This window comes from Plecotus auritus (assembly GCF_963455305.1).
Source record: "Plecotus auritus genome assembly, chromosome: 2".
NCBI lineage: Eukaryota > Metazoa > Chordata > Mammalia > Chiroptera > Vespertilionidae > Plecotus > Plecotus auritus.
The window spans coordinates 116,233,067-116,251,380 of record NC_137771.1 but is presented as its reverse complement, the minus strand read 5'-3'; the positions used below and the strand labels follow the sequence as shown (position 1 = coordinate 116,251,380).

General features: G+C 40.7%; 1 protein-coding gene across 1 annotated transcript; it reads right to left on the bottom strand.

Annotated features, from left to right (window-relative positions):
* Positions 1-2,007: 2,007 nt before the first annotated feature.
* Positions 2,008-2,205, bottom strand: LOC308241414 (barrier-to-autointegration factor-like; the record flags this gene model as incomplete). The annotated part of the gene is made up of 1 exon (XM_080654816.1): positions 2,008-2,205. The coding sequence occupies one exon, from the start codon at positions 2,203-2,205 to the stop codon at positions 2,008-2,010; it is 198 nt and encodes a 65-aa protein (XP_080510942.1).
* Between the last annotated feature and the right edge of the window lie 16,109 nt (positions 2,206-18,314).

Genomic DNA, 18,314 nt, shown 5'->3' with positions numbered 1-18,314 from the left:
GGAATTTGTATACCTAATTGTCAGTAATGGGGTATTTGCTTGTTATTAATCTTAGAAAACAAAAAGTCTTCAATTTTATTTTATAAACACATTTATTTTGCCTTTCCAATGTATGTACAAAATATTGTTCCCCACTAGCTCTGCATTCATAATGTGGACTTAATGGCTTCAAAGAAATCCATATGATTCATTCATTTAAAAATTTTAAAGTGCCTAAGTATTGTTACAGTCAATTTCTAAAATCATATCCCTATTGAAATGTGTGTGTGTTTATATGTGTATATTTAGTGACAAAAGGCAAGATAATTTATGGTACTAATTCTGGGTACATGTTTAAATCGGACAAATTTCATATTTCCTTGAAAAGCAAGAATGCCTCTGGATTTAGTTAAGTATCTCAGTATAGAAATATGTGATGGAAGCATTTTTTAAAGCATTACTTCTGAGAAATAAATGAGGAAATTCTCAGCCAAGGCTATACTTAAATTATGTTGTTATGATACAATATGAAGCACTAAAAAGACAAATGAAGGTGGAACTCAGTGTGTTTCTCAGTGTCATTAGAAGAGAATCGGTCATTTTTTTTAACTAAACTTTTACATTGGGAGATCTTCGAAAATTCATTATATGAAAACACACACATCACCACACAGAATCGTGTGATCATTTTGACAAAGCAGGATAAAAAATCTTGATCCTAGAACATCTTAGGCTTATGTATTGTTAATCATTACACCACTGTTATGTCTTTATTTTTCCAATCACTACTGCCACCATTCCTCACTGAAGTATCCGGTGTTTTCTTCACACAAGTTACTAACCTGTGTCTTTTTTTTTATATATATAGTTACTATTATGAATATCATAGTATTTAGATCAGTTTTTAAAGTAGGGTACATGTAACAGCATTTCTGGAAGTCAACTCTTTTAGGTGAAAATAGACATAAATAAAAGTTCTATTTCATTATATTTAGTTTTTTTTAGTCTTTATGAAGTATATGTTCTATTACATATAAAAGTACATGTATTTTAATTTTAAAAATAGATATTTTGGGAGTATACACTTCAACATTTATAAAGAAAAGGATGTACAACTAAAAAAAATTCTAGATCACCAGTTCAAAATAAATAACCAAATACCAGATGTAGTTTCAGATTAACACAGGTTGGATTGTCAATAGAAAAATTATGGGATCAAATACTAATACTTTTGTCAGGAATTCAGCATGGTGTCACTTAGGAAGTATTCTAATGAATAGGACCAACACTTTTCAGGTACACTAGATTTTGCTTAATATAGTGTTTTATTTCCTAATGCAAAGTGTTTGATCTATGTAACTAGTTTAAAAATTCAATATAAGAAATTGTTTTTGTATATAAAATTGTTGACTAATAATTTAAAAGTCAAATGTTTCTAAATATGGCTAATGACTTTCTTATTGAAGAACTTCTACTCTTGGTATCTACAAAGATGGTGAGTATAGAGAAATTGTGTCAATGTAAAGGGTGTCCCTAATCCAGAAACATGGGGATTTGGTAGGTACCATTTAACATTTTATCTTTGAGTCTAAAAGATTTCATATATCATTACTATAATTTTTTTTGGAAGGCCACTGACTTTATTGATTTAAAAAACTTTATATGGACAGTGACTGTTTCGCCAAAAGAGAAACCAAATGTCATTAAACAGACCAGACATGAGAGTAGGGGTGAGGGTAGGGGCCAGAAATCCACTCAGAAAAGCTGATTATTGACCTGAAACTGGCAGGGGAAAGAGAAGGGAGATGCATACAAGAGTGAGAATTCCAAAAAAGTTGAAATGGTGAGGGGAGAGAACTCCCCCAAAGACCAGGAGGACATCAGTGGTGAGTAGACAGCAATCATTTCCTTTGTAGAGGACAAGGAAGTAGCCCCCACTCAGATGCAAACTCTGAAGACACAAGGCTGGTGTTAGGGATTGGGGACTCCCAAAGAGCATCACAAGAAGGTGTCACACCCCTCTCGAAGTCACCCAAAGCAAGCCCGGGACTGCTTGGCATTGGCGCCACATGTGTCCTTTAGCCATTCCTGGAAGAGGTCTTCATCTTTCTTTAGCACCAGAAACTGGCCAAGGACCACATAAACCTTGTCAAAGCCCCTTTCCTCCAGCTTCTTGCCCAGGACTTCACCAATCCTGGCCAGGCTCTCCAATGGCTTTTCCTCCATGGGCTCTGCCACAAAGTCTTAGTGCTTCTGGGAGGTTGTCATCTTGATAAGGATTAATCGGCACAGGCCGGAGCTTGCACACCAGCTCCCTGCACCTCCAGGTCCACGCCTCGGCTCCTATCATCCCCTGCATTACTACAATTTCATAAGTCAATTTTGATGGAAATAGAATGCTAAGAAATATTTTACAGTTAACATTCTACAGGCTCAGGCTTCCAAAGGTGCCCAGGCCCTAATGAGGCTCCAGAGTAGAGGCCTCTGTCTGATGAAATGAGGACAGAAGAACTGGTGTGATCCCTGGGCTGTTGTTGGCGTTGGGCTGGTGTCCTGCTGTGCTATTTGTACAAATAAACCTGAGACAGGAAAAACAAAAAAAAAGGACATTCCATTCATTTAGGTTTGTGAATAAAAGGGTATGGTTTTTTGCACCTTTACTTTTTCCTATTTTATTAAATTTACTAGAGGCCTGGTGCACGAAATTCGTGCACAGTGGAGGGGGTTGTCCCTCAGCCCAGCCTGCACCCTCTCCAATCTGGGACCCCTCGAGGGATGTCTGACTGCCCGTTTAGGCCCAATCCTGGTGGGATCGGGCCTAAACGGGCAGTCAGACATCCCTCTCACAATCCAGGACTGCTGGCTCCCAACTGCTCACCTGTCTGCCTTCCTGATTGCCCCTAACCGCTTCTGCCTGCCAGCCTGATCACCCCCTAACTACTCCCCTGCCAGCCTGACTAATGCCTAACTGCTACCCTGCCAGCCTGTTTTCCCCTAACTGACCTCCCCTGCAGGCCTGGTCACCCCTAACTGCCCTCCCCTGCAGGCCTGGTCCCCCCCCCCAACTGCTCTCCCCTGCAGGCTTGGGTCCCCCCCAACTGCCTTTCCCTGCAGGCCTGGGTCCCCCCCAACTGCCCTCCCCTGCCAGCTTGGTCACCCCTGACTGCCCTCCCCTGCAGGCTTGATCGCCCCCAACTGCCCTCCCTTGCAGGCCTGGTCTCTCCCAACTGCCCTCCTCTGCTGGCTTGATCGCCCACAACTGCCCTCCCTTGCAGGCCTGGTAGCCCCCAACTGCCCTCCCCTGCTGGCCATCTTGTGGTGGCCACCTTGTGTCCACATGGGGGCAGGATCTTTGACCACATGGGGGCAGCCATCTTGTGTGTTGGAGTGATGGTCAATCTGCATATTACTCTTTCATTAGATAGGATAGAGGCCTGGTGCACAGGTGGGGGCCAGCTGGTTTGCCCTGAAGGGTGTCCCAGATAAGGGTGGGGGTTCCCTTGGGGTGTGGGGGGGCCTGGGCAAGGGGCCTGTGGTGGTTTGCAGGCTGGCCATGCCCCCTGTCAACCCAAGCGGAGGTCCTGGTATCTGGGGTTTATTTATCTTCTACAATTGAAACTTTGTAGCCTGGAGCGGAGCCAAGACTTCTGCTTACTCCTTGGCGGCAGCCATTTTTTTTGGGATTTATGTATCTTCTATAATTGAAACTTTGTAGCCTTAAGCAGAGGCCTGGGCCGGCCAGGGTGTGTGGAAAGCTTGGCTTCCTCCATCACTGGGGGCAACCCTAGCCTCCTGCTCTTTCCAGCTCCGTGGCTGCTGCCATTTCTGTTTGGTTTTATGTATCTTCTATCATTGAAACATTTTAGCCTTGAGTGGAGGCCTAGGCCGGCAAGGGCAGGCGGAAAGCTTGGCTTCCTCCATTGCTGGGGAAACCCAAGCCTCCCTTCTGCTCTCTGTTGCCATAGCCATCTTGGTTGGGTTTATTTGCATATTCGCTCCTGAATGGCTGTTGGGCATGGCTGGTGGGCGTGGCTTGTGGGTGTAGCAGAGTGATGGTTAATTTGCATATTACTCTTTTATTAGATAGGATTGGGATAACATTGGTTAATATGATGATATGGGTTCAGGTGTGGATTTCTAATTTACACCTTTAAAGAGACTAGGAGATACAATTACTAAAATGGCTGGTTTGCTGTTATAGGCATGGCATTGTTTGTTTCTGCTTTTTTTAAAAAAAGTATCAACTACCTTAATAAAATTCACAAACCTCTTCAATCAATACTTAAAATGAAAAAATAAATTAAAAATTTAAAATTTTTTTTAAAAATTAAAAATTCCCCTATTATCAGAGCAGTCTGATAATACCACAATAGCTTTACCCTAAGCCTCTTGTCTTCTCCTCTTCCTCTTCCTTCCCCCCTCCCCCCAGCTCTCCTTCCTGTCTCCCTATCTTTCTTCTTCTCTTCCTATTATAGGCTTTCTTAAAAAGAACACAGGATATACACTGAGTGGCCAGATTATTATGACCACTCCATCAGTACTTCATTGGTCCACCTTTTGCCTTCAATACTGCGGCAATTCTTCTTGGCATTGATTCCACAAGATGTTGAAAGGTGATGCGAGGAATCTGACACCATGCCTGTTGAATAGCACTGTCCAGTTCTGTGAGATTTGATGGTTGTGGAACCAGCTGCTTCATGGCTCTTTTAACTTCCTTCCACAAATGCTCAATTGGATTGAGATCTGGTGATTGTGGGGGCCACCTAAGCAAGGTAAAGTCTCCTTCATGCTCTTGAAACCACTCTTGCACAATAGGAGCACCATGGCATGATGCATTGTCTTGTTGGAAGAAGCCATCTCCATTGGGATACGCCATCAACATGATAGGATGAACTTAATCAGCAACGATACTTAGGTATGTTGTGCTATTCAGACGTTGTTCCACATGAATTAAAGGGCACAAATCATGTCAGGAAAACATGCCCCAAACCATAACACTGCCCCACCATCTGCATGATGCAACTGGAAACGTGATTCATTGGACCACATGACTTTCTTCCAATGCTCGACTGTCCAATCCTTGTGTTCCTGTGCGAATTGGAGACGTTTTATCTTGGTAACTGCAGACAGCAAAGGTGTCTGAACAGGCCTTCGGCTTCCATATCCCATACGATGCAGTGTATGGTGAAGAGTGCATTCAGAGATCATTTGACAGGATCCCTGATTAAGATCTGCAGTAATTTAATGCACTGTTGCCCTTCTGTTGTCTTGTACCAGTCTTGCCACTCTCCATTCTGCCCTAACATTGACTAGTCACTGATGGCCACAATTCACATGTTCAGACCCAGATTTCTGACTGACAGTCCAGTCTTTAAACACTTTAACAACAGCTTCTCTTGAACATTTAACGAATTCAGCTGTTTTGCTGATGCTCGCTCCATGGCTCTGAGCGCCAACAATCATCCCATGTTCAAAGGCTGTTAAATTGTGTTGTTTACCCATATCTTCAGAAAAAAATCACTTCTACTGTTGTGGTAAACAACCTGCTTCCCTATTTATAATGGTCTGGCCCTCTAAAAACTTCAGCGCGAAATTATAGCTAATTTACCTACAAAGGTCAGGTGGTCATAATAATCTGGCCACTCAGTGTAAACAAGACAATGTTTTATTTCCCAACGTTTTCTTCTTGAAACTATTGTCTCTTTTCTCTGAGAATATTTTAAAACTAGAGGCCTAGTGCACAAATTCGTACACGGGTGGAGTCCGGCTGGCCCTGACCCTGATCAGGGTGAGGGGGGCTGACCAGAAGCAGGGCCAGCTGGGGAAGGGGCCACGGGCAGTTGGCCAGTCAGCCCCAACCCCTGGTTGAACTCCCAGTTTAGGGGACAATTTGCATATTAGCCTTTTATTATATAGGATGATAGATATTTTGTTTGCCTTTTTGTTTAAAGCGATAGTCTTAAGCTTTAAAAGCACTGACATTTTTATTATTCTATTACATATATTCTCCTGTCTCAAAATGAAGAAATAAATTTTAAAAATATACATTTCTACAATGAATAATATAGTTTGATCAATTATTAGAATAAGGGGTTGTTAATTAACTAGAGGCCCGGTGCATGAAATATGTACACTGGGGAGGGTGTCCCTCAGCCCAGCCTGCACCCTCTCCAATCTGGGACCCCTTGGGGGATGTCCAACTGCAGGTTTAGGCCCGATCTCACAGGGTCGGGGGGCTACTCCCTTGTCCTCCACAGGGATAGGGCCTAAACCTGCAGTCAGACATCCCTCTCACAATCCAGGATCACTGGCTCCTAACCACTCACCTGCCTGCCTGATTGCCCCCTAACTGCTCTCTTGCTGGCCTGATTGACACTTAACTGCTCCTCTGCTGACCTGATTGCCCCCAACTACCCTCCCCTGCTGGCCTGATCACCCCCAAGGCTTTTATTAGTATAGATATGACCCTTCACAGAAAATTTTACTAACCCTGCTTTACAATAAGGGCTTGATGATTGAATCATTGGGACCAGACACCAAGATTTCCTTTCTTTGAATAGTGGAGGGAATAATTATCTTGTCTTTAAGTTTCCCTGAAATTAAAATGAGATAATGACATAGAAAAGTGTAAAAGCACCATATAAAGACAACTGTCTTTTTCATGTACTGAAAAGACAATAAAGTGGTAAAATGAAAAACACTGTTTTTATTCTCCCCCTTCCTTCCTTTAGAGCTTTTATTTAAACTTTGAAATTTATAAAAATCTCACTCCAATTTTCATTTCTTTACATTCAATATTATTTTGTATTTGTTTCAGGTTTTATATTAGTTACAGAATAGTGGTTAGACAATCATATACTTTACAAAGTGTTCCCCGATATTTCCAGTACCCACCTGGCATCATACCATCATTACAACACTATTGACTATATTCCCTATTTAAGTGACAATGGGTTTACAGGTTCCTTCCAATCTTTCTTTTGTGTTGTTCGCCTTTCCTTTTCTTTCTCACTTCTTCCCTCATTTTCCTTATATAGTATCTCAATTGGCCATCAAAACTCAGTGAAGACACTGGGACACGCTGGTTAGCACTGGGAGCTTCTCCGAATCACGTCAGGCAGTCCAGTACCCTGCAGTGCGGCACCACTCCACTGAGGTGGCACCGCCCCTCAACCCCCGCCTCAGGGCTGCGGGTCCTTGCCCCTCTGTCTTGGGGCCACTGCAGAACCTCTCTCTCTGCAGGTAAGGCAGATCCCTGCCCTCTGGTCTCCTGTCCCAGCCCCAGCCCCCTTTGGTGTACCCCACCTCTCCAGGTTTTTGCCTTTGATCTATGGCATTGGTGACAGCACACTCCTAGCAAGCCTTGTACCCAGAGGCGCACAGGGTCAGTTCTTTGCCCAGAATGCTAGAGGTTGCAGTAGCATTTGCAGATGTCTCCCAGAGCCTGCTGGCGAAGGCAACGCCTGTGTGGGGTGTCCTCAGAGGGATGGTGAGGTGCTGATCGGCGCCCCTTGGAACACCCGCCTCCTGGCCAGCCACTTTGCCAAAGCTGTGGCACTCGCCCTGGAGCTGCCCCTCAGGCAGCCCCGCAGTTGGGCCTCATGCCTCTTCTTCCACATTCGGCCGTCATCCATCCCTCTCTCCTGCAGTGCTTGGGCTCCAGGACCGAAAGAAAAGAACCAAGACCAAGAAGGACAAAGCCCAAAGGAAGTGAGTCTTAAACCCCCACATCCCATTCTCTGGATTTCCTCCCGCACCTCCTCTCTGTGTCACATCTTGAACGGGCACCCTGTGGCCAAGCCACATGGCCACTGTGCGGCCTGGTAGAGTTGGTCTCCACTAAGCTGTGAATCTGTGGCCAGAGGCCCTGTCTGGGTCTCAGCAACCCCATGCCTGCGATGTTCCCAGGGCCCCACAGGAGTAGCTAAGCAGGCCCAGCCACTCCTCCCCGGGGCAGCGATGTTCCCAGAGCCCCACAGGAGTGGCTAGGTGGGCCCGCCATGCCTCCCCTGGGCTGCTATGTTCCTGGGACCCCACGGGAGTGGTTAAGCAGGCCCAGCCGCTCCTCCCTGGGGCGGCAATGTTCCCAGGGCCCCGCAGGCGTGGCTATGCAGGCTGCTGCCCCTCCCGGGGCCTGTGACGGATCCGACCCCACTGGTGGTGTCTGGCGCTGCCCACCCTGCCTCCAGGGCCCCGATGGACTAGTACCTTGCCAGCGGTGTCTGGCGCTGCCTGCCAGGCCTTCCCTGGCCTGATGGACCTGGATCCCCAGGGGTGGGCCATGGCGCTGCCGCCCCACCTGTGTATGCAAATTTACCCACCATCTTTGATGGTTCAATTTGCATATTTGCTCTGATTGGCTGGTAGGCGTGGCTTTGTGTAGCAGAGTGATGGTTAATTTGCATGTTTCTCTTTTATTAGTGTAGATGACTTCTTCCTTGGTTTATTGGTATGTAAAGAGGTGAGAATAGGCACTGGGTCAAGCTAGGGGAATAAGGCTAAGAGATAAAACCTTAAGCCAAGAATAAAATGTGTTAAATGCTACATTCCACAGGTAGCATAACTCCTGAACAAACTAAAAAAAAGACAAAAATATATCACATTCTGATGAATAAATTGGAATAGCATCCATAGAAATGTGGAATGTTATCTGGACCTAGATTGATAAAATGGTGTCAAAAGGGTTTAGGGGAGGCTGGGTGTCAAAATGGGGGTGTTGATTTCAGGTAGATTGTATGGCCTGGGCATGTTTAAATTTTAGGTCCTAAGCTATATTGCAAATAACCATGCTGCCCCTCTCCATCCCTACCTTCCAAGAACCTTCCATGGACAGAAGTGATCACATGTGATTTGGACATTAAGCCAACACATTTTATTGGTCACTTACTATGTTCCTGGCACTCTTCTGTCTATTAGGAGTACAGTAAGTAAGTCTACAATAGTGTAGACTAATTGATATAAACATGAGTTTCTACAGCATTTTATCAATGTTATAACAAAACAATGTTGAACATCATAGTTCAATGACCTGAAAAAAAAATAGACAAAAACCTACCTTTCCCACCCTCATCTCAATCCATTTGAGACTGGAACAGCTCTCCATAAAAATCTATATCTTAAATGCCAGAAAATATTCTGAAACATCACCACTGTACGTCACATGAGATGACCAGTGTCATAGACCATCATAATATTCATTTGTGATCATTAAGCTTAACTTAGCTTTTCTACACCCTATGTACTTTGGCATTTAGACTGGGAATTGGCCTGCCAATTTTCAGTAATGCTACCACTAAGCTTCCAGCCTGCCTCACCTGTTACAATTTAATAAGAAAAATTAATGACAAGCAGGTGTTATACACAGTAATGTTAGGAGAATTTAACGCCTTTAGTTCTAATCAAGACATTTTTCACCCAGCTGAAGATAAGAGAAGTTATTTTTAAAGCGTTCTGAATCAATGAGAAAATATGTGCTGAGAAACAAATCCCCCCCAAAATAACCTCACTACCCCTGAGGGAAACATTTCTAAATGTTCCCACAATTCAATATGCTATTTTTTTAGAATAGTGTGAGTAATAAAATGATATATTCTAGTTGGTATGAAGATGAGTGGAACTTCTTTATACATTATTTATTTTATGCATTTATTTAATGAACATTCTTTGAGCACATTATATAAAAATAGTTGTTGTGAACAGTAATGCTTGGAGTCCTTGCAGTCAACATAACTAATGTCTAGTTGAGTAAATAATTTCTAGACCCAAGTAAAGTTAGATTATAAATCCAATTAAGCAAGATAAATAACAAAGTCTGATGAAGTTGACACTCTTGATCTGAAACTGTGTGACCTTGGGAAAGTTAATTAATCTTCTTGATTAAGGAAATAAGTGTTACAATCATAGATTTAAACAAAACAGTTATGAGTTTGGGATTGTGATATTTGTTTTCTCTTAATTGTACCTCATGCTGGCTATTCCAAAATGAAAAATTATTTTCCTTTTTCATGATTTCTTTTCTCCTTCACTTGCTTCCACGTTATGCTTGTTGTGTGCAGAACAAATGCAGGGAGTTCTATTATTCATCTGGTGTGGCATTCTCTGTGCCAGCATCCAATTTTCTTGCTACTACTATCATGATACCCAATGATTGTGCATGAACTCTCTAGCCTTCTTTGTAATAGACAACCCAAACAGCAGATTCAGAACCTGGTGCTCTATTTTCAACCCACTACATTTTAAAAAACTCACAATGATGGAAATCTAGTAAAGAGGAGATTGAATACTTTATGTAGGCCAAGGTTATCACTAGAGCAGGACACTCTCTTGTTGGCCTCTCCCATTTCCTTCTCATTCCCAGGTTTCTTGTAATAGTGTCAGTATTGAAACTATGGGTTCAATCCATTGAGGAAATTCTTATGTTCATACTCAATGGATTTCCCTTCAAATGTTGCTTTGACACAGAGTGGATAAGAAATTGATTCAGAACTTTTATAACTCCAGTGCTTCAGTTTCTCAGCTTTTTTAGACTTCAGTTTTATCTATAACTGGCTGGATTAGAGGTGCCAAAAAGGAATGGGTCCATATCAAGTCTTCCCCCCTCTGCAACACTGAAATAATATGGCAAACATTTTTATTTGCTCTTCCCCATAACACACAATGTCTCCATAGATGCCCAAGTCAACTATATTCCCTGCCTCCTCTGTGACTAGATATCAACAAAAGATGTATTTTTTCACAGGTGAAATGTGAAAAGAAGTGAAGTGTTCTGTGAAACTACTGCTTACAAGGTACTAGCCCTGCATATGCTGTTTCTTTTTCCTTCCCATTTGCCTGGGGAATAAATAAAAATGGCTGGGATAATCTTGGAAATCATATGTAGAAGACGAGTTTTAGAGTTTCAAACATGTAGTCCAGGGACTAGCATACATAGTTGGTTGTACATGAGAATCACTTATCAAATTTTTGCCAACAAAGAAGTAACAATTTTCTACCTATGGTGGCTACTTGATATGGGGAGATTCTATCGAAGGAAATCATTTAAAGAAAACAGAATAAAGAGACAACAATTGATTCAGTTGTTAAATTTGCCTCTCCTAGATCTTGCTCTCACTTTTGTCCAAGCAGCCAGAGGAATCCCTTAAAATGATAAATCAGATCATGTCACTCAAAGATCTTCAATGTCTATCCATTTTAATCAGAGTAAAGCTAAAGTTTTACATGTCTTACAAGGTTCCATACACTAATGTCCCTCTGAGCTCAACACCTACTTCTCTTTCCTTTGCTCACTCAGTTTCTTATCTACAGGCATCTTTGCTCTTCATGGAACATGTCACATACTTTCCATCCAAGGGCCATTACACATATTCTGACTAGAATACTCTTTTCCAAATAGCCAACTGATAAATTTCCTCATTTCTTTTGAGTATTTGCCTGTCACATTTTCAATCAGGTCTATTCTGGCTATCCTATTTAAAATTGTAATGTGTTTTCATCCCTTAGCACCCTCAAATTGCTTTTGCTGCTCTATTTCACTTGAGAATAATTACATGATTATAAACCATATAATTTACTTACTTATGGTTTTTTTTTCTTTATTGATTAAGACATTACATATGTGTCCTTATCCCTCCATTGTCGCCACCCCCCCCACCCCCCAATCGTGCCCTCATTCCCCTAGTGTCTGAGTCCATTGGTTATGCTTATATGCATGCATACCCTCCTTTGGTTGATCTCTCCTGTATACCCACACCCTCTGCTGCCTTCCCTCTAAGGTTTGATGGTAGATTGATGCTTCTATGTCTCTGGATCAGTTTTTGTTGATCAGTTTATGTTGTTCATTATATTCCACAAATGAGTGAGAACATGTGATATTTACCTTTCTCTGACTGACTTATTTCACTTAGCATAATGCTCTCCAGTTCCATCCATGCTGTTGCAAATGGTAGGAGTTCCTTTCTTTTTACAGCAGCATAATATTCCATTGTGTAGATGTACCGCAATTTATTATCCACTCTTCTGTTGATTGGCATTTAGGCTGTTTCCAAATCTTAGCTATGGTGAATTGTGCTGCTATGAACATAGGGGTGCATATATCCTTTCTGATGGCTGTTTCTAGTTTCTTGGGATATATTCCTAGAAGTGGGATCACTGGGTCAAATGGGAGTTCCATTTTTATTTTTTTGAGGAAATTCCATACCATTCTCCACAGTCGCTGCACCCATTTATATACCCACCAACAGTGCACGAGGGTTCATGTATCGACACATCCTTGCCAGCACTTGTCATTTGTTGATTTGTTGATGATAGCCATTCTGACGGGTGTGAGATGGTATCTCAGTGTCGTTTTGATTTGCATCTCTCAGATGATTAGTGACTTTCAGCATGTTTTCATATGTCTCTTGGCCTTCCTTATGTCCTCATTCAAAAAATATCTATTTAGATCTGTTGCCCATTTTTTGTTTTTTTTTTGTTTTTTTTTTTTAATATATTTTATTAATTTTTTACAGAGAGGAAGAGAGAGGAGAGGGATAGAGAGCTAGAAACATCGATGAGAGAGAAACATCGATCAGCTGCCTCCTGCACACCCCCTACTGGGGATGTGCCCACAACCAAGGTACGTGCCCTTGACAGGAATCGAACCTGGGACCTTTCAGTCCACAGGCCGACGCTCTATCCACTGAGCCAAACCGGTTTTGGCTGTTGCCCATTTTTTGATTGAGTTGTTTATCTTCCTTTTGTTAAGTTGTATAAGTTCCCTATAAATGTTGGAGATTAAACCCTTATGGTGATAAAATTGGCAAATATGTTCTACCATGCAGGGGACGTTCTTGTTGTTTTGTTGATGGTTTCTTTTGCTGTGCAGAAGCTTTTTATTTTGATGTAGTCACATTTGTTTATTTCCTATTTAATTTCCATTGCCCTAGGAGCTGTATCATTGAAGATATTGCTTCAGCATATGTCTGACAATTTACTGCCTGTGGATTCCTCTAAGATTTTTATGGTTTCCCATCTTACATTTAAGTTCTTTATCCATTTTGAGTTTATTTTTGTGTATGATGTAAGTAGGTGTTCTAGTTCCTTTTTTTTTTTTTTTTTTTTGCATGTATCTGTCCAATTTTCTCAACACCATTTATTGAAGAGACTGTCTTGACTCCATTGTATGCTCTTGCCTCCTTTGTCAAATATTAATTGAGCATAGTGGTTTGGGTTGATTTCTGGGATCTATATCCTACTCCACTGGTCTATATGTCTGTTCTTGTGCCAGTACCAGGCTGTTTTGAGAACAGTGGCTTTGTAATATAGCTTGATATATGGTATTGAGATCCTCCTACTTTGTTCTTCTCAGGATTGCTGCAGCTATTCGAGGTCCTTTTTTATTCCAGGTGAATTTTTGGAGAATTTGATCTAGGTCTGTAAAATATGTCATTGGTATTTTAATGAGGATTGCATTGAATCTATAGATTGCTTTGAGTAGTAGGACATTTTAATGATGTTGATTCTACCAATCCATGAACATGGTATTATCTTCCATTTGTTTATATCTTCTTCTATCTCTTTTTTCAGTGTCCTATAGTTTTCTGAGTATAGGTCTTTTACCTCCTTAGTTCAGTTTATGCCAAGGCATCTTAATTTTTTTTTTTTTTGGTTCAATGGTAAATGGGATTGCTTTTTTAATCTCTCTTTCTGTAAGTTCATTATTGATGTATAAAAATGCCATAGATATCTTGGCATTAATTTTGTATCCTCCTACATTGCTGAATTCATTTATTAAGTCTAATAATTTTTTTTGATGTAGTCTTTAGGGTTTTCTATGTACAGTATCATGTCATCTGCAAATGAGGACAGTTTTACGTTTTCTTTTCCAAATTGGATACCTTTTATTCTTCTTGTCTAATTGCTATGGCCAGCATTTTCAGTACTATGTTGAACAGGTGTGGTGAAAGAGGACATCCCTGTCTTGTTCCTATTCTTAGGGGAAATGGTAGTAGCTTTTGCCCATTGAGTATGATGTTGGCTGTAGATTTGTCATATAAGGCTTTTATTATGTTGAGGTATGATCCTTCTATTTTTACCTTGCTGAGGGTTTTTATCAAAAAAGGGTGTTGGATTTTGTCAAATGCATTTTCTGCATCAATTGTTATGACTATGTGATTTTTATCTCTCAATTTGTTGATGTGATGTATCACATTTATTGATTTGCAGATATTGTACCATCCTTGCATCCGCAGAGTAAATCTTTCTTGGTCATGGGGTATGATCTTTCTGATGTAATACTGGATCCAGTTTGCTAGAATTTTGTTGCAGATTTTGACATCTGTGTTCATGAGGGTAGATTGGCCTGTAATTCTCTTTCTTTGTGTTGTCTTTATCTGGTTGTGGTATTAGGGTCATGGTGGATTCATAGAATGAGCTTGGATGTGTTCCTTCCTCTTTAATTTTTTGGAATAGTCTGAGGAGGACAGATTTTAGTACTTCTTTGAATGTTTGATAAAACTCTCCTGTGAAGCCATAGGGCCCTGGGCTTTTGTTTGCTGGAAGCTTTTTGATGACTGCTTCAATTTCCTCCCTAGTTATTGGCCTATTAAGATTTTTAGACTCTCCCTCATTGAGTTTTGGAAGGTTGTATTTTTCTAGGAATATTTCCATTTTCTCTAGGTTGTCTAGTTTGTTAAAATAGAGTTGTTCATAGTATTTTTTTACAATCCTTTGTCTTTCTGTGGGGTCTGTTGTTATTTCTCCTCTTTAATTTCTGATTTTGTTTATTTGGGTCCTCTCTCTTTCCTTCTTGGTGAGCCTGGCTACAGGTTCATCAATCTTGTTATCCTTTCAAAGAACCAACTCTTGATTTCATTGATCTTTTTTATTATTATTATTATATTTTTTGGTCTCTATGTCATTTATTTCTGCTCTGATCTTTATTATCTCCTTCCTTCTGCTCACTCTGGGCTTTTATTGTTGCTCTCTTTCTAATTCTTTAAGTTGTAGTGTTAGATAATTTATTACCAATTTTTCTTGTTTTTGAGGTCGGACTATGAAAATATAAACTTCCCTTTCAGGACAGCTTTTACTGTGTCCCAAGATTTGGGTTGTTTTTTTCATTGTCATTTGTTTCCAGGATGTTTTTAATTTTTTCTTTGATCTCTTCGGTAATGCAATCATTGTTTAATAGCATGTTATTAAGCTTCCAAAAATTTTTTATTGTTTTATTGTAATTTATTGCTAATATTATGCCATAGTGGTCTGAGAAGTGCTTAATATGATTTCAATATTCTTGAATTTGAGGAGACTTTGCCTGTTACACAATATATGGCTTATCTTTGCAAATGTCCCATTTGCACTTGAACTATATGTATATTCTGTGGCTCTGAGGTGAAATGTTCTGAAGCTGTCAATTAAGTCCATCTGATCTAGTGAGTCATTTAAGATTGCTGTTTACTTGCTGATTTTTTGTCTAGAAGATTTATCCAGTGATGTCAGTGGGGTATTAGAGTCCCCTACTATGATTGTATTGTTGTCAACATCTCCCTTGATATCTTCCAGGAGTTTTCTTATGTATTAGGGTGCTCCTGCGTTGGGTGCATATAAGTTTACCAGGGTTATATCCTCTGGTTTTATTGATCCCTTTAGTATTTTGAATTGGCTTTCCTTATCTCTTGTTATGGCCTTTGCTTTGGGGTGTATTTTGTCACATATAAGTATTGCTACCCCAGCTTTCTTCTTTTTTTTATTTGCCTGGAAGATATTTTTCCATCCCTTCACTTTCAGCCTGTTTGAATCCCTTGTTCTGAGGTGGGTTTCTTGTAGACAGCATATATATATATATATATATATATATATATATATATATATATATCCTGTTTACTTAACCATTCAGCCCCACAATGTCTTTTGATTGGAGCATTTAGTCCTTTTATATTTAAAGTTATTATTCATAAGTACTTGTTTGTAACCATTGTTATTTTTTGTTTCTGTGTTTCTTCTTCCCTTTTTATTTATTATTTTTATACCAGTACCTTTAGCATTTCTTGCATTGCTTTCTTGGTAGTGATAAACTCCTTTAGCCTTTTTTTTTTTTTTTTTTTCTGTGAAGCTCCTTATTTCCCCTTCAATATTGTTTGATAGCTTTGCTGGATAGAGTGTTCTTGGATTCAGTCCCTTGCTTTACATCACTTTGTATATTTCTTTCCATTTCTTTCTGGCCTGATGTGTTTCTGTTGAAAATCATTTGATAATCTAATGGGAGAGCCCTTTTACATAGCTTTCTGTCTCTCTTGCAGCCTTTAAGATTTTCTCTTTTTCCTAAACATTTGCCATCGTACTTACAACATGTCTTGCTGTGGGTCTTTTTGGGTTCTTCTTCTTTGGGAAGTTTTCTGAGATTATTTCTTAAAATTGGTTTTCTAACCCTTGTTACTGTTCCTGTCGTTCTGGAACCCGCATTATTCATATATTGCTTTATTCATGTTGTCCCAGCTACCTTAGGCTCTCCTCCTGTCTTTTAATTTTTTCTCCAATTGCAGTTCTGTTTGGGTGTATTTTGCTTCCCTGTTTTCTAATTCACTAATTCGGTCTTCTGCTTCTCCTAGTCCACTGTTGAAACATTCCATAGTGTTTTTTATAGTAGCTATATCACTCTTTATTTTCTCTTAATTCTTACATAAGTTGTTGATTTTTTCATCCATCTTGTTTATGAATTCCATGACCCTTATTCTGCATTTTTTTTCTGACATATTCATGCCTCTGTTTCACCTAGCTCCTTTTCTGGTGATTCCTCCTTTTATTTCCTTTGGGGGTTTCTTTGTCTCCCCATTTTTGCTCTCATAAAGGATCTAGGTATCGAGTCCTGTGGGGGCTGATCCTTGGGCAGCAGTGGCTACTCAGGTGGTGGCTGCTCCTCAGGCAGTCACAGCAGCAACAGCTGCTCCTCAGTTGGCGGTGTCTCCTCGGGTGGGTGCTGCTTGCATAGCTGCTTGCAGCAGTAATGGCTCCTCTGGCTGTTGGTATTGGGCTACTAGCATGGCTGCTGTTCCTCAGACGGGGGTGGGCTACTTGCACAGCTGCTGCTTTTCAGTTGGGGTCGGGATGCTTGTAGGCCTGCTGCTCCTTGGACAGGGGTGTGCAGCTCGTGTGGCTGCTGCTCCTCGGATGGGGTCGGGTTGCTCGCAGGACTGCTGCTCCTTGGGCAGGGGAGGGCAGCTCATGTAGCTGCTGTTCTTGGGATGGGGGTGGGCTGCATGTGACTGCTGCTCCTCAGATGAGGGCAGACTGCTTGCATAAGGTTTACTTTTATTGTCATCTTGCCTCCACTAGAATATAGTCTCTATGGGGATAGCAATATTTTTTAAAGTATATTTTTATTGATTTCAGAGAGGAAGGGAGTGGAAGAGAGAGATAGAAACATCAATGATGAGAAAGAATAATTAATTGGCTGCCTCCTGCAGGCCCACACTGGGGATCGAGCCCACAATTCAGCATGTGCCCTGATTGGGAATTGAACCATGATCTCCTGGTTCATAATTTGATGCTCAACCACTGAGCAACACTGGCCAGGCAGGGGTAGCAGTTTTTATTGTCTCATTTGTTCATTCTTGTATTTCAAAGCTCTGAAAAAAACACATAGTAAATATTCAAATATTAAAGAATAAATAAATTAAAATTACTAACTCATTTAGGTAAGTTTTATTGAGTATCTCCTATGGAAAGACCAAATAATATAAATGTTTTCTGTTCTCAAGTATTTCAAAGAAGGGTAAAAATTTGATTTTATAGTTAAAGAAGATAGTGCCAGTGTTGTATGACTTTCAGACCTCCAAGTAGAATTCTCACTCCAAACTACCATACTTTGCCATGTATAAGATGCCCCCATGTATAAGATGCCCCCCACTTTTCCAACCCCAAATTAAGAAATCAATATTTTAAACATTTTGCTGGTTTCCCTCTTAAGGCCTTCTTCCTTTTTGGGCATCTTAAGGAGTTTTTCTTCCTGTTTTTTCCACTGTCTGATCATACACTCAGTGGGAGGAGGTCCAAATTGTCTCTCTGAAGCTCTATTCCCATGCTATTTTGCATAGCTGATTACATTCAGTTTGAATTTTGCAGAGTAAGACAATCGCTTACTGATATTTATCTTTTTATTTTTTGACATCTTTATGGGCTCAGAATGCTCAGGTCCCTGTTGCATCTGAGCACTATCCACATCCAACTATACCATCAGCTGATGTCAGTAACAATAAGGCTCATGATTGGAGGAAGCCTGTTTGACAAGGTGTGGGTAGCTACGCCCCTCAATTTTCAGTCTAACAATTTTAGAAAAAAAATAGCATCTTATACATGGA